The 25,103-nt window shown below is 50.8% G+C and overlaps 1 protein-coding gene across 9 annotated transcripts in view; it reads left to right on the top strand.

The window, feature by feature from the left end:
- The first annotated feature begins 5,659 nt into the window (after positions 1-5,659).
- The window catches only part of LOC114846475 (protocadherin-15-like), a 75,615-nt gene continuing 56,171 nt past the window's right edge, over positions 5,660-25,103 (top strand). For 2 of the 9 annotated variants that reach the window (XM_041068650.2, XM_041068651.2), the window contains exons 1-4: positions 5,663-6,618; positions 18,366-18,525; positions 23,693-23,707; positions 23,821-23,886. In XM_041068650.2, the coding sequence (XP_040924584.1) occupies positions 18,390-18,525; positions 23,693-23,707; positions 23,821-23,886 (217 nt within the window). In that variant the 5' untranslated portion in view covers positions 5,663-6,618; positions 18,366-18,389. Of the gene's footprint in view, positions 6,619-18,365; positions 18,526-23,692; positions 23,708-23,820; positions 23,887-25,103 lie in introns of all 9 variants that reach the window. The other 7 variants (XM_029135451.3, XM_041068654.2, XM_041068653.2 and 4 more) reach the window with 6 other exon arrangements.

The following is a 25,103-nucleotide window of genomic DNA, read 5'->3' on the forward strand; positions in this document are numbered from 1 at the left end:
CCAGCATGGGTTCCACTTTCCCCTCCAGTGCCAAACGACTGACTCTGTTTGCAGGGACGATGTATTTCACAGATATAGTAATGTAGTAATATGTCAAGCTCGCCGGCCGCGTGTGGTCCAGTTATTAGTGGCCCAGTGAGGACCTGGTGCGGGGGTCTGTGTACCAAGAAGCAGCGCACATTTAATTATTTACAGCATCTGTGTCTGCGGTGCTGGAAGGTTCCACTGTGAGGTTCCACCCAGAGCCCCAGTCACTGTGTTTGCATTCATACAGGTGTGTGGCAGTGACAGCACTACATGTATGAACAGGGTTCTGCCAGGCCTTGATGCTGATTATTGCTCTCGTAGTTTGATGAGGGTCAGATAATAAGTTCACCGTCAGCTATGGACGTGGCCTGTAGAACAGCGAGGATAGACTCCAGCCTCCCAGCTACAGGTACAGTATTGTAGCGATCCGGGGGGGGGGATGTACATAGTTTGGTTGACTGTTCCAGTTCGTATTGTGTTATGTGGCTCTTTTATTTTGAAGCGCAGATTGTTGCGCGACGCCAGGTGTGCTTCCGGGAAAAGAAGGGACCCGGGAGAGAGAGGCGGGAGTTTTTGTTCTGTGTAGTTCCGGGGGAGCAAAAACGACTGTGGTGAGACCTGTTGTGACCCCGCTGTTGTTATTAGAAAATAAAAAGAAGTGCTGTTCACACCGAGGCTCGTAACATTGGTGTCAGAAGTGGGATCTTTAACCGTCTTGTTAGACTAGAAAGAGGAACCATGGAAGGAGAACTGCGGGAGCTGGAGCGAGCTGTGCTGGAAAGCAGCTTGCTTCTGAATAACCTGATGCGGGAGAGGCCAACGCGGGGCGGCCGCGATCCAGACGCACCAGATGGCTCCAGCGTCCCCAGGTTTCCTCTGCATAAAACGAGCAAAGCCCGCGGTGATGAACAACCGTCACGAACAGAGACAGTCCCGGACAGCGCTGCACCGAGCCCGACACCCAAAACACCGGTCAAGCTCCCGAGGTTCAACGGGCTGACTCCCCTGGAGCCCTACCTCGCTCAGGTCCAGCTCGCAGCGCTGCACGGTGGTTGGAGCGGCAAAGACACGGCGACGCAGCTGGCCCTGGCTCTGGAGGGTCCCGCTCTGCAGGTGCTAATTGATGTCGCACCGGAGCAACGGCAGGAGTTACCGGTGATCACCGCGGCGCTGGAGAGACGCTTCGGACAGCGGACATCGACAGAACAGGCTCGCGAGCAGTTAGCCCTTCGTCGTCGCAGTGAGGGGGAGAGTCTGGGGACGTTCGCCGCCGATCTACAACTCCACTCGCGGCGCGGCTACCCATCATTTCCTGCCGCCGCTCAGGAAGAGCTGAGTTTGCACGCTTTCCTGCGGGGACTCACGCCGGAGCGGCTCCGCCAGCACGTCCGCCTCTCCATGCCTAGCTCCCTGGAAGAGGCGCTTCGCGAAGCAGAGCGGGCCGAGGAGGTACTGAGCCCAAGACCATCACAGCGGAGGCTCCTGGACCAGCCATCGCTAGCAAGGGCGGCCGAGTGCAGCGGTGAGACGGAGGCGTCAGAGGAGAACGTCAGCCGAGCCCAACCAGCTGCCGTTCCGGCGCGTCGACCTCGCCGGGAGGACAGCGGCTGTTTCCGTTGTGGTGAACTGGGACATTTTGCTCGTGACTGCCCCGCCCCCTCACCGAAAGCTAAGGCCGGGTCACCGTCGGGAAACGGGAGCGGAGTGAGGTGGTGAGGGGACACTCACTCCAATCACACACACCCCTCTCCGGGAACTTTCACACAGTGGGTCGCTGCGGATTTATTAAAGGACTATATGTGGACTGTGTTATAGAGGGTCAGCAATGTCGGGCCCTGGTGGATACGAGGTCTACCATCTGCTTGCTGCGACGGGGGTTTCTCCCGGGGACAACCGGTCCACTCCCGGAGGGGTGGACCCCCACTACAACAGAATTAGTGGCTGTTACTGGGGAAAAGACTGTGATGCCAGGAAAACGGGCGCTGCAGGTCACTGTGAAGGAGCTAGAGGTGAGCCATGAGTTTTGGCTTGCTGACATCCGCGACGAGTGCATCATTGGCCTAGACCTGCTAACCCGCTGGGGTGCGTGTGTTGATGTGTCGGGGCTAGCCCTATGCTTCGGCACGGAGACCGTGCCACTTCAGTCGGGCCGGGGAAGGAGCGTCAAACCCAGGGGACGCCGGGCTCGTCGGCGCACTGAGGCCAACGCACTCAAATCGTCACCTCCATTAGCCAGCATCCCGACAACAGAGACCGCCACTGCTGTGAGGGAGCTGGGTCAGCGTAGCGGCGCACATCTGGGAGAGCAGCAGAGAAAGCAGCTACAGCAGTTGTTAGCGGAGTTTGTGGATATTTTCGCTGCACGTGATGAAGATTGCAACAGAACAGGGCTGGTGCAACACCACATCAACACCGGTGAGGCACAGCCCATCCGCCTGCGACCCCACCGGCTGCCCCTCTCCAAACGCCAAGCAGCAGCAGAGCTGATTACCGGAATGGCCAAAAACGGCATCATCGAGCCGTCGGACGGCCCCTGGGCTGCCCCGGTGGTGATGGTGAGGAAGAAAGGGGGTAGCTGGCGACTCTGTGTGGACTACAGACGCCTTAACGCCGTCACCCTGAAAGACTCTTACCCACTACCCCGCATCGATGACGCTCTGGATCATGTGGCGGGGTCGTGCTGGTTCAGTTCTCTAGACCTGAGGAGCGGTTACTGGCAAGTGGAGCTGGCCCCGGAGGATCGAGCCAAAACGGCTTTTACCATCGGCCAGGGACTGTGGCAGTTCCGAGTCATGCCATTTGGACTGTGTAATGCCCCTGCCACCTTTGAGCGCCTCATGGAGAGGGTACTGAAGGACATTCCCCGGAGCCGCTGTGTGGTGTATCTGGACGATTTGTTAGTGCACGCCAGAGACTTTGAGGGTGCGCTTGTAAACCTGCGGGAGGTCTTCACCGTCATCCGCCAGGCTGGGCTCCGGCTGAACCCAGCAAAGTGCAATCTGCTGGCCAGAGAAACGGTGTTCCTGGGTCATGTGGTCAGCGCACGTGGGGTGTCCACAGACCAGGCCAAGGTATCGGCTGTCCGGGACTGGCCAACGCCCACCACCGCTAGTGAACTGAGGAGTTTCCTGGGGCTAGCCTCCTATTACCGGAGGTTCGTTCGGGGCTTCGCCACTATCGCCAGCCCACTCCATCGACTGACGGAGAAGGGCAACGGTTCGAGTGGTCTAGCGCCTGGCCACTGCCTTTCCAGCAACTGAAGGCGGCCTTGGTTGATGCTCCGGTCCTGGCCCTCCCTGACCCCCAGCAGCCTTTCATCCTTGACACCGATGCCAGCAATGTGGGGGTCGGGGCCGTCCTCTCTCAAGGGGGGGAGGCAGGTGAGAGAGCGGTGGCTTTCTACAGCTGCAGTCTGAACCGAGCAGAGCGCAACTACTGTGTGACCAGGCGGGAGTTGCTGGCAGTGGTCCTGGCTGTGCGGCACTACAGACCCTACCTGCTTGGCAATCGGTTCACCCTGCGCACTGACCATGCCTCTCTCACTTGGCTGCTCAACTTCCGGCAACCTGAGGGTCAGGTGGCGAGGTGGCTGGAGGTGTTGCAGGAGTATGATTTCGAGATCCAACATCGACCGGGGCGACAGCACAGCAACGCCGATGCCCTCTCCAGGCGACCCTGCGCTGCGGAGGAGTGTCGCCACTGCCAGCGTCAGGAAGAGAGCGGGCACCCGAGGCAGCCGCCGCCCGCCTTGGAGGCGACAGCGCAGAGGCAGAGCAATTGTTCACCGAGGAACAGTTACGCCATCACCAAGGGGCCGACCCTGTACTAGTAATGGCGAGAGCCTGGCTGGAAGCTCGGCAGCGCCCAGACTGGACAGCAGTGTCTGCAGAGGAGCCTGAGGTAAAGGTCCTCTATTCTCAGTGGGGTAACTTGGAGCTGCACGGCGGAGTGCTGTACCGACGGTGGCGAGCGCCAGGCCAAGGATCGGACAAACTACAGCTTGTGGTTCCTCGCGCCCTGCGGCCCGAGGTCCTCCAACTGGTCCATGGAACGGCAGGGGCTGGTCAATACGGCAACACCAAAACGATTCGCCGTCTGAGGCAGAGGTTCTACTGGCCTGGCTGTCGTCAGGATGTGGAGCTCCACGTCCAGTGCTGTGACACCTGCACTGCTCAGAAAGGACCCTGTCAGCGCTCCAAGGGTCCGCTGCAGCAGTACTTGGTGGGGGCCCCGATGGAGAGGGTCGGGGTGGACATTTTAGGGCCATTTCCCCTCACGGAGTCCGGTAACCGCTACGTACTTGTTGCAATGGATTATTTCACTAAGTGGCCAGAGGCGTATGCGGTGCCGGACCAGAGTGCCATCACATCAGTACAGAAACTGGTGGACGAGATGTTCACCAGGTTTGGGGTTCCCGCAGAGCTCCAGTGACCAGGGGCGTAACTTTGAGAGCCGGCTGTTTGGTGAGGTGTGCCAGCGAATGGGAGTGAAGAAAACGCGGACCACTCCACTGCACCCACAGAGCGACGGGCTGGTGGAGCGCTTCAACCGAACCCTAGCCACCCAGCTTGCCATTTTGACCAGCCATCACCAGCGAGATTGGGACCAGCACCTGCCTCTGGTCCTATGGTCATACAGGACTGCTGTACAGGAGTCCAGCCAGTGCACACCTGCTGCACTGATGTTTGGCAGGGAGCTCCGCACCCCAGTCGACTTGGTTTTTGGATCACCGCCAGAACCGGAGATAGCTGGCGGCCCGGAGATGGACTATTACAGGCGCCTGAGAGAGAGACTCAGACTGGTGCACGATTTGACTCGACGCGCACAGAAGGACGCTGGGGTCAAACAAAAAAGAGCATATGACGCTCGCTGTCAGGGGCACACATTTACACCTGGGGACAAAGTGTGGGTGTATTGCCCGGTGAGGAAGAGGGGGATCTCACCAAAGCTCTGCAACCACTGGCAAGGGCCGGGGGAAGTGTTGGAACGGCTCTCAGAGGTGGTTTTTCGGGTCCAGATGCCTGGGCGGAGGCGGAGGGTGGTGTTGCACCGGGATCGGCTGGCACCCTACCACCCGCTTGCCCCGGCGGGAGATGATGACGAGGGTGAGGACGACCCTCCACCTGTCATTTCTAGTGACAGTGACAGAGACACGAATGGACTTAGGACAATTTTGGACACTGGGGGTGGGGATCGGGGGAGGCCGGCGCGGCAACGGCGCCGGCCTGGTCATTTAAGGGACTTTGTCACCGGGTCTGAGGTTAGTGGGGACACTTAAACCTCTTGACGGAGGGCTGTGTAGCGATCCGGGGGGGGATGTACATAGTTTGGTTGACTGTTCCAGTTCGTATTGTGTTATGTGGCTCTTTTATTTTGAAGCGCAGATTGTTGCGCGACGCCAGGTGTGCTTCCGGGAAAAGAAGGGACCCGGGAGAGAGAGGCGGGAGTTTTTGTTCTGTGTAGTTCCGGGGGAGCAAAAACGACTGTGGTGAGACCTGTTGTGACCCCGCTGTTGTTATTAGAAAATAAAAAGAAGTGCTGTTCACACCGAGGCTCGTAACAGTATGAATAACCTGGGTGTGAATCCACTGGACTCCAACAAACGCTGCTTCACTGGAAGAGGACGATGGATGAGCTCATTAATATGCAAGAGCTTGCGAGGAGCGATCCAAAACAAATAGGCTCCGCAGATGTATGAAATCCACGCGTTAGTTGCAAAGTGCTCTTTGGGACTCACCTGTTGGTGCCTAATGGGATCCTTCCCGCTGCTGCACCTGCAGCAGATCCATCACACGAATGAGTGCGCACACTTTTATTTTGTAAGGCGATGATGTCACCCTTGCGTTTTGTTGGGGCTCATTTCGCGTTTGACACTTTTTCTCCGCCGATGAGACGTTCGCGTTATTGGACACACGCGCAGCTCTTTGGGTCTGATGTCAGACGTCGGGCTGTGTGTGTGAGCGGCTAGCGACGGCCCACGTTGTAATAAGCCAGACGAGCGGCGCCTCCGTGCTTCCCCGCTCCGCCGCCTGAGCCGAGCCCGGCACCGACCCGCTAATCCGTGCGCTTCGGCCGTGGACATAATTAGATTACCGCGGAGCGCCGGTCGCCGGTGCCGCTCGCTGCTCCTGCGGTCAATGCGCGTCCACCTCCGAAAGTCGACGTGAGACGTGGACTCCGCGTCCGCGCTTCCGCGAATGTGGCTCGGCGCGTGTCTCCACCTCCCTCTCCGTCTCCGGTTGGGGAAACTGGAGGAGCTCTAATGTCACTCTGCCGCGCGGCCGCCGAGCTCGCGCTTACCCGGAACTCCGACAGCGGAGACCTCAACTCAGAGCAGAACAGAGCAGAGCTCGCGATGCCGCAACAGTTCCGTCCCCTTCCGTGACTTACAGTGAACTCTGGGCTTGAAGACGCGGACGCCGGCGGTTCCTCTCCGTTCCCCCCCGAACGCGGGTTCGCCCCGCGAGTTGCGTGGATGTTGTTCCGTGGATTTTCCCTGTGGGCTGTGTCTCGCTGCGGCCCGGAGGCGGCAACAGTGTGTGGAAAAGTGCATTTGTATGTGCAGCATATGGACTCGGCGAGGATAACACGGTAAGTCACGCGTTTCCGCCTGTATCCGTTAATGACTTTAGGAACTGAAGGCATTTATTTTAATAGCTCCTTCCGCCTTTGTCGTTTCTGCGGTATTTGACTGTCATTTCCTCTGCATACTTCACACTCCCGTCCGGGGCTCGTCTTTGTGTTGAGTCGAACCGGGGACAGGTACACGGATAACGCGACCACAGCCGCCGAGACACGCTTTAAAACTCCGCTTCTCGATGCGACCGCAGCCGCTTGAACGCAGCTTTTCCGTGCGATTCGCTGTCCGCGGTGCTGAAACGGGCTGAGGGGGGGATTATTGCTGCCGGGTTAGTAAATAGACGTCGACTTGAATTAATTCAAACGGCAACTCAGCGCATTCGAGTGCAGCACGCCGCGCTAATTTATGTCACATCATCGCCAGCTATTGGCTCGCGCCGAGTCGCTGTGATCATAACGACGCAGGTCCATTAAACATGAACTTCACTTTTATGGCGCAACCTTTGCCTCTGTGTTAATAATAGATCCCCATGGGATATTAATGCGGGATTAAGTTGCATCTGTGGCAGCCTTGATACGCTGGGGTTAAATCTATCACTCCTTGTGCGTGAACTGAGGCGTTTCTATAATTGAGCAGCAATTCACTCCACGCTCTCCTGTAACTGATCACCTCCATCTCATCTGGGGAAAAGAAAAACAGCACGAGTTGATTTTCAACAAGTAGCCAGGACGCGCTGCCCTGCTGCCTGCTTTACTGTATGGTCAGCCTCGCATTGGCCCCAACGCACAGCAGCCTGCGGCCCGGATTAGACACCGAGAGGAGGAGTCATCCGATTACGGGAAATTACGGCAAGCTGTCGCCTCCACAAGCAGAGCAGGTAGTAAAGGGGGGGTCAAAGTTGGTGAGAGGTGGCGGCAGGTAGACGACGCGGCCGGTTGTGTTGCTTCTTGTCCTGTGATGACGTGAGGCTTGGCTCACTCACACATACTGTAGTGGACCAGTAAATGACCAGTACTGACAGGTAGCGGAGCAGTAACCAGCATCTCACTGTGCGTGTGTGTGTGTGTGTGTGTGTGTGTGTGTGTGTGTGTGTGTGAGGTCAGACAGACAGAATGTGTTCCGTGAACCGGGGACCCCTCCACTCCCACTGTGTCACATCTTGTTAGACACGCTGGATGACAGAAGACGCAGATGTAAATACGCTGCTTACTCGCTGCCGTTTGAAGGGGGCGACCGTCTGTGAAGTGATGTTTGCTTTTAATTTATTTAAGGAGCATTAACCCAACCACAACAGAACACTAGTAAATGAATATGTTATTGCTTGTTTCATACATTATTGGTGCCAGGGCTCAAGTTAAGTACATGCACGGCTTTATTAGTCATTCGCTAGTTTGGTGCCATTTACTTATCGTTCATAATTTCAGCCACTGTCAAATCTGTTCAACGGCTGAATGCAGATCTCTTACAGTAGTTTTCCAAAGTAAGACAACACAGCTGTCAGAGGCTCTGGGTGACGGGAGTGGGAAATGTATACTGTCCAAAATATGTTAATACTGTACAGAGTTCGGCTGAAGTGTTTCCTGAATGTTCCCATTAGCGCAGCTGTGACGCAGGAATGTTGTTGTGGCCTCTTTGGGACTGAACAGCCCCACAGGCAGTGTTCACTGATTAGCTGGTTTCCACAGAGCCCGACTCGGCTGTTAAAGCCTTACTTACACTTTATTACAATCACCTCAAGCTGCACCACTGACAACAGCAGAGCAACTTTCCCCTCCTGGCACTCAACGTCTGCGTCCACTGATGAGGTGGAAGCCTCATCACAGAAACAGTCTGACCACAGTTTGTGTTCACAACGAAACATTAAATAACGTACATATGTGCTTGGGTGCAATGCAACTTGCTAATGCTAACAGCTGTACCTCTGTCTTTAGTACTGTTTGTGTCTCACCTGGTCTGACGTGAAACACAACTAGACAACTTATTTCTTAACTTTACTGTATCTCAACCTCAGTACTAAGGGATCCACGTCATTAGCAATGCTAGTAAGTATCTGAAGGTCATGTCCACATGCCTCTTATCTCATCCCACCTGCTTTAATTTCCCTGCATGAGGCCACTGTCCTCGCTGAGACATGTAGAGCCTCCATAATGGCTTCATTTGGATTTATTTACCTCCCACCTCTAATATCAGTACTCATTGTCTTTAGTCTCGTGCTCCCAGTAGCTGGACTGCCTATTAGGAAGGTGTCATATTGTATTAGCCACACTTATGTGAGCAAGGCTAACTAGGCTCGTCTTCTTGCTGACAGATAGCAGGCCATGGCTGACTTATTCACTTTCTGTTTAAGGCTAGATGTGGACAGACTAATCCTCTCAGGTAGTGGGGATTTTCTGCGCAGAACAAAATCATAGCTTCTCCGTTTGGTTGTATTCGTCTTCTAAAGGTTCCAAAATTAAATAGGACGGATTTTACGTGCCTCCTTAACGTTAGATGTGCACGTAATAGAGTTCATCATCCATCAGGACGATTGTATGAGTGTTGTCTGTAAAGAACTGTCAGCGTTTGTCATCGCTCCTGGAGAATAAAAGTTTGGGTTTTATATCTTTGAACGCTATAAGAAATCCAACCTGATGTCCAGCACTTTGAATTGCATATTAGGCACCAGTCTTCTCTGCCTTTATTGCTGTGAAGCAATAAAACAATCACAGAGAGGAATTCCACCATCTGTGCCTCTGAGGAGGGAGAGTGTAAGTTATTTGCTTTATTTACTCATTTCATTCATATTGTGAAGCTTTGAATTACTTCAACTGTTGTGTTTCTTCCTTAATGCGGGACTGTTGATCCTCATTGACATTTCGCTAGAGTTTGCCGGTCGCCGTGCCAGGTGCCGTTTCTGAACGCTTCTGTGCGAGAGATTGAGCTTACGTTGAACAATAAAACCCAGTCAGTTGTCCCTAACAAGATTATCTCCCTGCTGCCTGGAATCTGCACGTCTGGCAACCCAGGCAGGGCAAACAAAGAGGCAAATTAGCAGGAGCTGCCAGACTTCTTCTGTTCTGTTTGTTATTTATAAAAGGCATTACTGTCCACATCTAATTGAAATGTGCACACATTCCAGTTAGTGCCTCATTCCTCCAGACCTGGCTGAAAATGACTGCCTGCTTCGAAGATAGAAACGTACCAGTGTGCCTGAGTCCCAGGGTGGGATTAAATTAACTCAGTTTTAATCCTGTGTGGTAAAAGTTCTGAGAACCCCTGCCCCAGTTTAATACCCTAAGTAGCTTTCTATCTGATCAGGGGCTTCTAACCCTCTTGAATCCTGGACCCAGATAAGAAGGAATTAGTCCACGAGCCTTACATATATTATAACGTGTTTCTGTGCAGCTTCGGCATATCTGAATGAATCACCGTGGATGTCTGCTCATGATTCGTGATACACGACCTGCAACAGTCTAGTCTGTCTGGGGATGTGAAAGGACGCAACCGATGGGCACAGAGGTAGCGAGGGAGCGGGCGTTCACCCGGGCTGCAGCCCCAGCCGGCAGCACTGTGCAACACAGCTGCAAACGCAGTCCACACGGCCCGCGTCTGCGTACGAGAGGCACGATTTGTATTATACACACGCGTCATGCAGGGATGCCAGGTTTTAGTTATTCAGGAGCAAAGCATCTTTTCACAGCTGATCGAAGCTACTTGTATAATCTGTCACTTTCTCTGCTTCAGTATAAATAAATATCATTAGGTTCATAAGTATCCTTTTATTGTTTCTATTCTTTGCCAATGTTTTAAAGTCTTTCTTTTTTAATTCTTTTTTAGAGTTTAAAGTAAATTATATCAAGCAGCAGATCGATTCCTTTTTTTGTGGTTTTGAATAACTTTTCTTGTCATTAAACTATATAAAAAAAAAAAAGACAAATTGTGCCATTTTAAATATGTCTGCTGGATGTTTACTGATCTTGGAGGTCAGCTCTAGACCGGCACACAAAAACGACGACGTTATTATAACGTATCTACAGCGTCGCATTAATAGGCCATTAAAAATGCGTGAGGGAGCGCGGCGGGATTTATTATGGCTCCAAAAAGACCTTGGAGGAAAGAATACAATTCATGCTTGCCGGCGTTTTGGCCTCATCCTACAAAAATGTAAAGTATCAGCAAATGGCACCAGCCTGCCGAAAGCTGTGGTTGTATAAAAGCCCTCAACCCCCATGTTTGCGTTAAGCTATAGTCATTTTCATGCCAAGCCTTTGCCAAACTTTTTAAATTGTGTCTGTAGGCATAAACAAAACTCTGTTATTAAGCCACAGTAGCCAGAAAACCTCGCGCAGCCTTAGCTGTTATTTGTGTGTTGCTGATGTTGGCATGTTAACTGCAGCAGAAAACGAGGCCTGGTGCCTGTGTTGGGCCATGTTTAGTTAGTCTGCCTGCGAGAGCGGAGGCTGTACAGAACCTCTAGATTCTCACCTCTGGGTGACGATGTGGTGGGAATGCAGAAGTACAGTAAAACCTGAAGGAGCCTCACACATGTAAATGCACCACCTCTACAATAAGTGAGAGAACCTGTTGTTTTGCTCTGTGGAGGAGACTGTGTGTGTGTGTGTGTGTGTGTGTGTGTGTGTGTGTGTGTGTGTGTGTGTGTGTGTGTGTGTGTGTGTGTGTGTGTGTGTGTGTGTGTGTGTATCCACATGCTGAGCCACAGAAGGTTGCCAGTGTTAAGTCCTGCCTCTGGCCGTGTGTGTGTGTCCTAACACCAATTCTCCTGTGTAAACATGCTGACCTGGCACAACACCAGCAGACACTTTGAAGTTGGCAGAAACCATTGTAATCTTCCTCCTTGTCACGACACACACACACACACACACACTTTGCACATGTGTGGACCCAGTCTATCTCCTGAAGATACAAACACACACACACACAAACCCACACACCCGGCTCTCTTAGCGCCCAGAGTGGTCTTATCAGTGGTCCCAGCGAGTTAGGGGAGGCATTTAATCAGGGTCAACTCACAGCTCTTGGCATCTTCCTGATTCCACTATCTCTCACTCCTCCCGTCACACGCAGGAGTCTACTTGGCTAAATATTGCTCAGCAACAAAATGTTGTTCCAGGAAAGTGAAAACTGGAACAGTGTGGGCTTGAAATAGTTCCTCGCTGCTAGATTTATCAACTTTCTCAGCTGCTTTTAGGTCCTTACGACACTATTGGTGACTGTGTGGAAGTGGGATGAGCCAACAGGAGTAGTATGACTCTTATCTGTCCACCATGCAGCCTATGATGATCCCATCTCAGCGTTTAGCCTGAAACAGAAAGGATCGGCTGCTCTGCCTCTGTTCTAAAGAGAAGCAGATTATTAAACAATCTGACTGAATCTGATCATGTTGTGCAGAGAAACCACTGAAGCTTCTGTGGTGGGACCAGGAGAGAGTTCAAATTCATGGAGTGACGCTAAAACGAGAGGGAGATCAAAAAACACGAAACTTTCAAAATAAGAGCCTGGCACAGTAGGTCAAGCTGAAGTTACATTCAAAAACAGCTAATTATTGAACATTTGTTTGATTTAATTGAATGGTAATCGCTGTGATGGCCTGGCTTCATGGGGGAAAGCCCCTCTGTTTACTTACTGACTTTCCTGTGGAGCTTCGCGTACCAGCCCTGTGCGTGCGATCGGCGTCCTTCCGATCATCGGATCAGAAGCTTTGTGGCCAAACTCCGGTGATGCTTAAGTGCTGCTGACAGCTGAGATCCGAGTCAAGCCCCGGTGCTCGTTCCAGTGTGTCAGCGCTGCAGATTGTAGGTAAGAATGAGTACAGTAGGCTAACAGGTCAGACGTCCCACTGTACGGGTAGGTTCTGGTGCTGAGCGGCCCAGAGACTGATGCATAGGCCTCAAAGTGGCAGGTTTCACCTCTGACCTTTCTCACATAATGGATGAGGGGATGGATGGATGCCTGGACGGTACTCCCCTGACCTTTCAAATCGAGTTCACAGTATTGATTTACAGGGAAATGTCTCAATAGTGTTTGAATGGATTGTACAGTGTGTTTAATAGTCTCTAAGTGTAGTTGGGTTTGCCTCTCGATTTCCTGAACCTAAGCGTGATTGCGCTGTTGCTCCACTCATAAATTATAATAAATTAGAACCTAATGTCATTTAGTAGGTTTTAATTAATCACATTTGACAAAACATCAGACACAGAACCATCTCGTTCAGGACATGAACTGTAGCTTTACGTGAGTGATCTCAGCAGAGGCGGGTCATGGTTCACCACGTGTGCCTGGGACCCCGTCATTGCTCAGGGATTAATGAGTGGATGTCAGTCTGAACACAGCGAACTCAATGTAACCATCAGGGAGCATCAACCACCTGTTTAGCAGTGAAACAAATGAATTGTGGTGGAGTTGGTCATTTTGCAACACAACTCTCCAATTAGCCCTAACGCTCGTCCCAACAGCTCTTCCTGTGTCGCACGTTGTGCAGCGGCCGCTACGAGACCGTTCACTGGCAAATTGGAGCTAGCGCAACATTAGCGGCGAAATCAGGCGCTTGAAACGAGCAGGGAGTGAGTGGGAGTGGGAGGACAGGAAGTGAAGCACCAGCTGCTGGTTTCTGCTTCACTGAAGCCGCAACAAATAGAAGAAACAAAGGGTTTTAGATGTTTTTAGGTTAAAAGACACGACGAGTAGCTTCGTCTGTCACCTGCAGTGAGTTCTGGCTTCTAATACCTGCACCGGAGCGCTGTCAGACCCGTCTGATTCCCGTCCTTCAATACGAGACAACCTCGGATCCAGACTGGCTGACGTCTCCTGTCCCCATCCAGAACAGTATGGGCGCACGCGACAGGCGGCGGGAACGGGCCTCGGCCGAGGGCGGCTCGCGCGGTTCTGACGCCTGGAGCGACGGCACCGCGCAAAGTCACACAAGGCAAACTTTTGGGATTTGCGGCTGCAGTTCTAGTGAGCGGAACCAATGCATTGGAGGCGCCGCTCTCGTCCCCAGCTGACCCGGCCCCCCCCCCCCCCCCACCTCACCCCACACACACCCCCCTCTGCTGCTTGCGAGCCTCTGATAATTAAAGCTCCCTTTCTGTCTCTCTCTCTCTCTCTCTCTTTTGTTTTGAATTTAAACCAGTTAATGCCGTGACTATTAAACAAAGCAACGGTTGAATAGTGTAAATAAAGGACAGATAAATATTTTTACATCTCTTTTTAGTGATTTCGTGCATAATTGCTGCTCCTGACTTGCGATGTTTATCTTCACACGCTGTTTTCATACATAATTCTCTTTGTCTGAGCTCATTCCACTCTGCTCCATTTACTTGATATGTTCTCGGTTTTATTTTTCATCAGTCTGCTTTTCACTTCTCCTCTTCGCCCTTTTCACAATTTGGCGCGCGCTCACAAAATCTGCCTTGCGTCGTTAAGGTTTTATTCGAGCTTGTTGGGCGGAACGACTCATCAATACATCTATTTGCACCAAATTTGGTTTTATTGTACCTTCCATGTGCTCAGCAATAACAGACTGATTACATTCATAAAAGACGAGTCCCTTGAGGGAGACGCCAGCAAATCCCACAAATTGCTTCATTTATGTGGCAACACTTGAGGTAACACAACCGCAACAAGTGTCACTTTTGTTGACACACGCGCGCGGCGCGGCGTAATGTTGCCACTTAGTATTCTGGCTTTAATGCCGCTTTCAAGTGCTGTTGAAAATTATTCAAATTACAACTCGAGAGCAAACGAACACGGCAACGCAGAGGGGAAACAACGATGAGATGATTGTAATCGGGAAAAGTGCGTGTGCCCGAACGCCAAAGTCAGCAAAACTCCTTGAATTTAAGCTTCACTTGCTTTGTTTTAAATATTTAATGCTCCTGTTGTTGTAATATCCTGTTATATAAGTTGTGTAGCCTCTCATTGCTGTGCGATCAGTGGAACTGTCTTGATTTGGGAGCCTCCATCACACTCACAGGTGCTCTGTGTGTGTGTGTGTGTGTGTGTGTGTGTGTGTGTGTGTGTGTGTGTGTGTGTGTGTGTGTGTGTGTGTGTGTTCACTCTGGTTACATAATGTCAATTAGCACATTGGCCTGTTCTTTGAGCATGAGTCTGATTTAAAATGTTGTGCTTGTTCAGTACTTTGCAGAACAAGTCTTCTCAACACAAAAATGAAAAAGTGAGACTCGAGGGGAATCGAAACAAGACTTTTCCTGTGAATCTCTCTTTTTTTGGGGGGGGTTGTGCTGCACAACGAGCCCAGCTCCATTACAGGCTGTCCTGCAACCTGAGAGTGATAGTTGACTCTCTGGCAAAACACCCTGGAGCAAGACAATAAACCTGCTGTAGTGCTATACATCGTGAGGCTGTCAGCCATCTGCTTGAAAGAAACACACACACACACACACACACACACAAACACAAAGAAAATTCCAGTGTTGTTCTGGCAGCAGTGTAGTCGCGAAAGACTCGAGAAAAGACGAACTGACGCGAACAGGCAACTTGACAGGAAGTGGAACAGACGCCGCCTGCGACAGAACAAGGGGAACGTTTGTGTGTGTTGTCTTTTTTTTATGCAGACGTACACACTCGGTCAGTCGGCGTTACAGCTTCTAGATCCCTGACAGGAAGCAGAACGCAAACACCAGCAACTCACTTTCTGTTTGAGGGGAAGCTTTTATTTTGATACTCCTCCAGTTGCTTTCTTTGTCAACACACACACACACACACGCTCCACAATTATTAGTTTGAAGGTCAAACTATCATATTTCCCTTTTTCAGCTCCTTCGCCTCTTCCTTTAGAGCTCGTTATTGGTCTTTTAGCCTCATTCTGCTCAGTTCCAGTCCAGCGCTCATTTTCCCCTCCACTTTTCAATTGCTCTCCTTCGATGAGGCTCGTTGACGTTCAGTGAAGCTCAAGTCTGGAGCAAAGTTTCAGCGTTTGGTTTCTCCTCCTTCCGCTCGCTCCTTTTTCAACTTCTTTCCTGTTGTTGCCGGTTCTCTCTCTCTCTCTCTCTCTCTCTCTCTCTCCCCTCCTCTGCTTCCTCTGCATCACCGCGTTGCCTTTATTCTCTCCTCCTCATTTACTTTGTGCGAGCGTCTCTCTCTCTCTCTCTCTCTCTCTCTTTCTCTCTCTCTCTCTGTTGAACACATTTCCTCATCTCTCTGGAGGAATGAAACGTTTTGAAGTTCCACCAGCAGAGAAGTGCCGTCAGTCCTAATATGCCCCATCCTGGTTATTGATGTGTGCGGCGTGGCCCGCTATCATCTGCCACACTGCTCTGTCACGTTTCATATGCAATTAAATTTAAGCCAAAACTTCTGCTCGGGTTACAGAATCTCGCAGTCGTGGCCCAGAATTGGGTCTCATTGAAAATGAGAACAGCATGAAGAGGCCACGCTTCCTGATATTCTCCATTCAATCTGCATCAATATACTGGTCTGTCACACTTGTTTTCTAGCATTAACTCCTAAATAGTTTAAATGATATTGTTTATTGTTGTAGCTCACAAACTTTATGAAAATAGCTTCTACACACGCTGTGAGTGGTGGAATAAACACCAGGAGTGACGGTTTAGCTTCTGATGTCAGCTGATTGAACTCGTCAGGTTTCTCATCAGACGCAGCCTCGTTTTGGAGACGCAGTGAGACGTCTCACTCAGATTGACTAACGCAAACATTCAGTGGGAATACGCTTCTTCCCATCGCCCGTTATTTAATTGCTCAAAGAGTTTAGACCAACGCTTCTGACTCAGAACTCGCCCCTTCGTGTTCTTCATCCATTGTGAAGCCACCATCATCACTTTTCCAGCTTTTTGCCAACTCCAGTTTTTTCTCCTTCCATCAATTTTAAAATGATTTATGCTTTTGTTTAAATATTAGAAATTATTATTTGTGACTTAAACATTAGAGTTGCAGATTATGACGTGTGTGTGTGTGTGTGTGTGTGGTTTTTTCAGCCGCCTAACTCTTGGAATTATAATTAGCTTTTGATTTTCATTATCTTCGACTTGTTGTAGACTTAATAAAGGAAATCTGTTATCTGAGCTATAATGTTTGTCATGACGGGACAATCAAAATATCGGAGTCAGCTCTGTGCGATATTAATGTAATGAATCAAGCTTTTAATCACAGGCTCTAATCCGTCCGCTCATGTTTGCCATCGTTGTATATTTAAAAGCAGCTCTTGTCGAGTGAAAAAAGAAATACTGTAACTCTGAAATGTTACACTGTGCAGCGGATTCCTCCGCCTGTGAAAGAATAGGCCACAGTTGTTCACAGTTAGTCGGGTTCAGGATGTGAAGGAGAGGTCGTCGGTTTGAATCCCTGACATAATGAGCATCAATTAAAATCCTGTCAACCTCTGCGCTTAAGCTTAACAGATGCGTGGGTCTCGACCCTATACATGTAGGAGCTTCCTGTTGGGCCGTATATACAGTAAATGTATTTGTTTTCATGGTAACACAATCACTTGGTGTTGTGTGGTTCCGTGAGCGAGAATGGACACCAGAGCTGCATTAATTCAAGCAGCGACATACAAAAACCATTAATCATTTTGCCAAGCGGAAGAATTCCCGATGCCTCAGCGTCGCTCCTCACATGTTATAGTTTCACAAAGTTTGACTGTTTGTTTTCGTGCTAATGTCATTTTAAGTGTATTGCCAGATGGCTCCAGCGCCTGTTATCCAGGCTCAGCCTCGTGTCTCCGTTGGTTTCTGGTTAATATCACAAAACGGCTACCAGGGAGCGTCGTCGCCCGAGGGCCTGATTTCAAAGCTACTATGATTATTTATAAAGCTCATCACCAGGGCTGGCGTGACATTAGGGACGAGGAGGAGTTCAGAATTTATAAACGTTGTGTATCGTAAAAATCTGTGCCAGGAAGGAAAAATACCGTCTGCGTTGTATCAGAGGTGTTGGCGCTGCAGCGCTGAGGCTCTTCAAGCTCCTGGTTCAAGCTGCCGTGACTGCTGGATTTCACCTCTGAGCTTTAATAGACAAAGTTTCATTTTCATTGTCGGCTAAGTGCATCTTTATTACAGTAGAAGGACAATAGTAACCAGGAATCTGCTCTAATTAACCAGATTTAATGTTCCGCTGACTGACTTTATGTTAATCAAATTTCCAACTCTCCACATTTGTAGGCGTCTGAAACGTCTGTCTACATTAATCTGACGCTGTGAGTGATCTGCTGTAAACAAAGAAACATCCTTAGCTCCATTCAAGTCACCATCAAGTGGATATTCAATTCAATTTCAATTCAATTCTGACTGAACACGTTCACTGTATGAAATGGAACCGAACACACACACACACACACGCACACACACTTATTGTCATCTTCGTCTTCCTCGGCGCGATCCTGAGATCCTGTAGAATCCCGTTTCCCTCCCTATCGTCATCCGCAGGTTCTATTGTGCCGCCGCAGTCCCCGAGAAACAATCATGCACTTTGATGCGCCAGCGCAGAGATTGATCAAAGATGGGGCCGCGGCGCAGCAACCGAGCGCAACCGCAGAAATGAATATTAAACGACATGTGAAGATTAGACTGAAGCCGTGTAAAGGGGGGGGGGTCAGTGTGGAAGCGCTACATCAAACTTCACTGCTGCTTTCTTCCCACCAGCGCATGCACATAAATACTCCCGCACCTGAGAACGCGCGGACCTCCAGCTCCTCTGCGTCGTGCCGGCGTCGCGTCGTGTGCGGCTACGACTGATGAAGGGACCCGTGTTTATGTGTCTCTGTCCTCTTTGCCGCACACAGTTGGATGCTCGGCCACGCGTGGTGATGGAGATGCTCCGGAGGCGCTTAATGAGCCCGCGGCCGTGGGACCGGGTCAGATGGCCGAGTATAATGGGAACCGGAGTCCTTTATCTGCTGCTGCTGCTGCTGCCATCAACCTGCCTCGGCCAGGACACCGAAGGTAAAGCCCCCCCAACCACCCCCACACCTCCCTCATCTCACCCGTCGCCTTCGTCTCCTCTCTGCAACTAATTAACATGAGTGAAAACCTGTTTGGTGAAACTTCAGAGTCCCTATACCTCACTCCCCACAGCAAAACCGAGCATATTAAACCTGTAAGTGATAATGAGTGGGGCTCTGAGGACAGGTGTGATGTAATGTCCCCCGTCTGGGTGCTCTGCCAGCATTGTGCAACAGCAACAGCACGCGGGGGGGGGCGGTGACAGCCTTATTTAAATGTTAGAGGAAAAACATCCGCGTTCATTCTGCTCCCGAACCGAGAGCAAACCGGAGCAAGGCGAGGCAGAAATGAAGCCATCACCGTCTCTTGACTTTCTGCTCCGTTTGTCAGAATATTAATATTCCCGTTTCCCCCCCGGTCCTCGAGATTTATCCGCTTGGCGCTGCGCTGACAGGGGGCTGCAGCCGGGCCAGCGTCTGCAGTCGCAGGTGTCTCCACGGCCGGGTTTCGAGTGCTAAGCGCCCCCCGGGGGGAGGGGGGGGGTGTCGTCTCCCCAGACTCATCTGTCTCCCCTCTCTTCTCCCCATCGCACCTGTCCACTCGCGTTGGCTTCCACCCGCGAGGCCGTTTCCCTGGCAGGCGCCGAGAAGCCGGTGCTCTGGTAGATCTCCACATAACAGGAATAGTAGGTTTAATGAGCCTGCGTTCCTATTGACAGACAGGGTTTTACTCCGTTTCAGTCCCCTCGTGACATGAAATGCTTGTTTTTAATGAGCCCCAGTCCCAGGATGAGCGCTTGATTTCGGCTGTTTGGACCCCCACCTGACAGGAGTTCTGCTATGTTTTAATTAGCCCGGGTCCCAAGGTAAGGCGCTATATTTACTCACTTTTGGTTTCCCCAGTGACGAGAGCGCCAGTGTATTTTAATGAGCCTCGGTCCCGGGGTGAGACCACACATCGTGTCGAATCAGGAGCGAGAACTTAACGGCGCTTCCGCGTTTTCTCCTTTCAGAACTTCCTCACAACCTGTAGCTGATTGAGATTCTAATGTGATAGTGCTCGTTATGGAGCTCGACTTGTAACCAACGAGTTCCTTAATCTTCCTGCTGTGGTGGATTCGAAGCGCAGCCTAAGATACGGAAACATGCTGATTTAGTCCTGTGCATTGTTTAAGGATGTTAAAAGCAGCTCCTGGAGTATTTGCTAAAAACACGCCATTAATTAGATGTTGACTCGTTAAATTACATTGATATCGTTAATTAAAGAAGTGTAGCCTGAGGGTGAGAGAATACTGTTATTAAATGAAGGAAATACCTGGAAGCTGTGCTTCACTGGGGCCTTGAATTGACAGAGACCTCCATCATTGATGCCATTCACACCAGTGTGTGTGTGTGTGTGTGTGTGTGTGTGTGTGTGTGTGTGTGTGTGTGTGTGTGTGTGTGTGTGTGTGTGTGTGTGTGTGTGTGTGTGTGTGTGTGTGTGTGTGTGGATGTGAGTGAAGCTTTTCACTGAGGTTTTTCAGGGTGACTTTAATACTAATTTCCACTTGTCTTTGGTTTTGGATGTTCCCTGTGAAGTGAGCGTCTCTTCTCGCTCCACCATAAGCTTCTGTTTTCTCTGTACATCTCCTCATCTCCACATCCTCTGTCCACTGCCTTTCATATCCCGCCTCCCGCGCCGTTTGGCCGGCGTTCGGCCGTATTTTCACCTCCACCTCTGCGGTGGCCGGTGTCTGCAGAGGTGCTAACATGAAGGTGGATCAACTCTTACTGTGAAAGTAAATCCATCATCTCACATCCTGACTCGAAGTGGGAACAGAAGCGAAGGCCGCTGCAGGAGCGCTTGGGCCTCGCTCATGTAACGTCCCTGTCATGTGATTACCACCAGCGCTGCTGTCAGTGGACCTGACACGCGACAGGGGCTCGGAGGCCGTCCACATGATGCATCAGGCGGCGCGGTGACAAAGTGGTGGCGGCCGCGCTACGGAGCTGGAGCTGTGTTTGGACGTGCGGGTTCCTCTGTTGAGCCCCTTCTGTTTGACAATGCCTTTTCTCCAGAGGCGCATCCATCTCACACAAGGTCACCGTTGGCGGCGTTTATTCCTCACCCAGCGCTCCGCCCCCCCCCCCCCCCCCCCCCCCCCCTCCCCTCAGTCTCCCGTATCTGTTCCACCCCAATCATCCCCTCTCCAGGTTTGTCCCTCCGACGGACCGGGAGGGGAGAGGCGTGGGCTGTACCTGCTGATGGAGGCTCAAAAAGGACGCGCTGCCGCGGCTCAAACCCCTCGTTGGAGACGTGGTGCCGTATATTTTTTAGAAGGTCGAAGGTTGTTGCGCGGCGAAGGCTTCTAGTGGGGTTTGAAGAGAGACGTGCAAGAAATGACGGGAACCGCTGCTTTGAATAATTTCATTAACACAGTTTTAAAGTAGTAAATGAACTCAGAATTGTTCTTTGCATAATAATTAGGTTATATCAGAAAGAACCAATATGTAATTACCTCACACGCCCTGTGGAAAGCTATTAATAGCTGCACGCTCGCTCATACGGAGAGCCACTTACACCCATGCTAACACCTAAGCACATATTTAAAATGTTGGGTCACTGGGAGTCATTAATCTCCATTAATTGTATTTCTTCTTCGTGGAGGACTCGTTCTGCATGCAGATCTGAGCAGCTGCATGTTTTCCGCTAGTTATATTTCCACGTCAGTCCAGTTTCCCCCCACGTCCGTCTCGCATAGTGCGCGGTGCCGTCGCTGGCCTTCCCATTCACGGTCTAGACTCGAGGCAGGTTGGCCAAGCAAACACTTAACAGATGGGAACCAACAGGATGCGTTTACAAAGCCAAATGAGCAGAACCGCTTCACAATATGGCGAAAGCTGTATTAAAAAGCTGTAGAAACTTTGTTGAACTACTGTAGGAGTTTTTCAGGATGTTGTGTCTGTGGCCTGGCGTCCTGGTGTCACTGTTTGTTTTCTGTCATGTATAAGAAGTCATTTACACACATTCTATATATCATTAATATTTATTTGTACCAAATTTTTCTTCTAAAAAGTAGAATCAACAAGTGGCGCTGCCGCTGTCGCTGAGGGCTCACGGCTCATCGTCACCCAACGTGAGATTAAAGCCGACGTTAAAGCTGGAGGCAGTGGAACAACTTCTCTCTGTGGAGTGACTCATTGCACACATCCAATAGTTGGACACACACACATGCATATTTTATGGTAACTCTACCGTGTGTGTGTGTGTGTGTGTGTGTGCTGATACTGAGGGCTCACTTGTGTATTGTGTGTGTAAAGTGGCGTCGTGCACATGGAGACGAGCGGCGAATAAACAGCTCCTGAGCGACGTGTTTGTGTGTTTCCACCACAAATACAGTTGCGTCGCTGTGCGCTGCATAACAACTGACCTGGAGCCAGCGCAGGGGCGGCCCAGGCCGTCGGCTCCTCCGACCCTGGACGCTCGGCGGCCGCGCTCGGCAGCGCTCACCTGCTCGTCCCTCCTGCCAAATGTAGATGGACGCGATTTGAATAGTAAATAAAGGCGATATTGATTGAAACACTCCGGGTTAAATAAAGAGGCGTTTGATGGATGACAAATCTGAAGGCGCGCTGCTGTCTGAATGGAGAGCTTTCATGCGGTCCCACGCCCTCCTTCCCCCCTCACGCGCGCCCCTCACGCAGCGCCTCATGCGCTTGACAGAGAGCCGGCGTTAGGTGGATTCATTCAGAGTCGTTTCCTTCGGCGCGAGTGAGTTCTCGCAGGAAGCGAGCGCATGTGGGAAGAAGTAACAACTCCTTCTCCCGTGCACTTAAAGGGGATGAGAGCCGGGATGCAAGCGAGCGCCACTCGGGCCGTGAGCCTTTCCATTATTGTCCACTTGTGATGAAACATCCGTGACCCATGTAGGAAAAAAAGCATTTCCAATTCAGTGGAGGTCAGTCCCTCGCGTGGCTTCCTGTGCTCTGCTTCACTCCCAGCAGGGACAAATCTCATCTGTATCAACCTGCTTGATTTATTTGACTGCGGCCCCTGTTAATGCTGCAGCAAATAATTATGGACAGACGTACAGTACAGTAGCTGGAACGTCTCTCAATCTACCTCTCAGCATTGGTTCAGTCGGTTTCCAGGCCTCGACGGGTTAATGTGTCAGCTCGCAGCTTGCTCTGTTTGCTTCTTCGTTTCGTTTGATTTGTATTATTGGGGGATGGAGAAGCAAGAGAACAGCAAGTCAGAGGTGCCCCATAGAGAGCAAATGGCTGCTTAGTAATGGATGAGGGGCATCATCTTACACCCAAGGATTAACCAGCCAGTCAGGCAGCGGAAGCACATCTGTCATGTGCTATCCGCACACACAGGGGCCAGCTGGTGGGCTGTGATGTAACTACGGGCCATTGTTCCGCGGCTCCTGCATCTTTCTGCGTTGAGTTTGAAAAGGGCAAAGTGGCGAAAAGCCCCCCCCCACGATGGAGGAATGGGCCCGGAACGAAAGAGCGAGCAGGAAACGGCTCAGGACCTTTTGAACCTGTGCATAAATGATCTGCGGCCACAGTCCTGTCTGGAAACATCCACCGCTTCGCCGTCACCGAGACAAATAGGAAAGCTAATTGTTTTGATTACTAAGACGAGCTCATTCACAGCTGGGGACAGATTCACGCGTGTGTGGGAGCGCTCGGCCACGCCCCCACAGCACGAAAGCAGGAAACGATACCCGCGGACGCCGAGATAATCTACGGCTGCACCCAGTTGTAAAGTGTTACAGGGAGACGGCCGATGTGATCATTGTTCCATGAAGTCTATTTTCTAGGTGAGCAGATCTCCGTCTTCCAGTCGTCCCGTGGGATTTTCCCCCCACGTCCTGGGGAGGAGCACGATAACGCTGCGATGGGAGGGCGCGTTCTGATGATTCTAAGGGTTAAAGCTGGGCCATTAACGCTATAAGAGATTATTTGTATACAACACTGTATCTGCACTCACCTCCTCCTCATGATCTCTAATCTCATCCTATACTATACGTGTGCTGTCATCTCGTCTCCGACCTTTGGGTTTGACTTCCTTTGGCTGTTTAAACGTTTTCTCTCCCTCTAATTCTCGTCTTCCCTCATTCTTCCCTCCCTCGCTCGGTTGCTGCCCTCCCTCTTCTCTTGGTGGCTCTTCCTTTCTGCAGACTGGCAGTATGAAGGTAGGACACTGCGTCTGTACTGTATGCGTCTCTACCGTAGATGTTGGCCCAGTGTCCACTATAAGGTTACACTGACTAATACCGCGTTTCCCTCTCCCTTCTCTCCATCACAGAATGTAAACTGTCCCGGACGGGTCCTCCTGCCACCATCGTTGCCATAGATGAAGAAAGCCCCAACGGTAAAGTACTGAGCTGTTTACACGTTACCCACCCTCCGCTGTTAGATGATCTTGACCTTTTCAGCCCTGACAGGTAACCTATGCTCCTCCACATTCATTAGCAGGCGTTACAGGAGCACCAACAACAAGAGGCCCGCGCTTCCTTCCGCGTCCACCTCTGGCATTTGGCTAAATACGGTTATTTGCCTGGAACTTGATCAAGAGATCACTTTCATTCTTGTGCAAATGTGAGGCTCCAGCCAGTAGGAAGCAGCCGAGCTCCCCCTGAGGTTGCAGCATGAACATCCGGCTTCTAATGCTCCCTAATTAACATCGCATCTCGTTAATTAATGGACGTGGCTGACAGGGAATCCGTGCACCCGCTCACAGCAGCAGGAAACCCACCAGATCCACCGCTCGCTCTTTCTACACCTCCACCGTCTTAATTGGCTGCTTCAGCTGCGCCGGTGCCACATTCTGTCACCTTTGCAAACCTTTCTGCTAAGCTAAGCTAAAAAGAGGCCATTTTGCACTGTAAATATAAATACTGGCTTCACCTAAGCTTGCTATTATGTCTCCTCTCATCCGCAGAGATATATTTTATGATGCTTCATCTCATCATAAAAGGGATCGCGTTCAAATTGACGAGGTTAATGTTTAGTTTGGTCACAAGCGCATTGAGCATGTGTCTGATGATAGTGAGACCTGGTCACAGAGGAGCGAACCCCTTTCATCCGGACACGTTGTGTTCGTCGGCTGCTTAGCGCATCATATTGAACCCTCCTGTTTTCCATTTCATGTGCTCTTCATAAATTGTTTACTCCGAACACCGCGTCGTTTGTTTTGCATTTGTTTTGCATTTCCCACTTTCCTCCCGTATCGGCCGTCCGTGACAATAACAGGCGTTATTAGTTATTCACATCGTGGTGGTGCAGCGTTTATGAAATGAACGCCCTTAAGTTTCCTTCAAAGCAGTGGGGAATGCACTAAATACAATATTGTCCCATTGTCCTGAAGATGTTTCTGATTAATATTATATTTGCACACCGCGTGTGTATGTCTCTCTTACCTTGTGTTTCTTATTGCTTTAATCCTGCATTTACTGTACAGTCACTCGCTTGTGTCTGCGCAGTTTTTCTCCTCGTGAGCGCTTGGAAAATAATTTAGTGCTGGAATGATTTGTGTACATAAAGCCGCGTATGTCTCTGTGGCAGGGAAATTGTGTCGGAGATTTAATA

The sequence above is a fragment of the Betta splendens genome, chromosome 19 (genome assembly GCF_900634795.4).
Source record: "Betta splendens chromosome 19, fBetSpl5.4, whole genome shotgun sequence".
NCBI classification, from domain to species: Eukaryota; Metazoa; Chordata; class Actinopteri; order Anabantiformes; family Osphronemidae; genus Betta; species Betta splendens.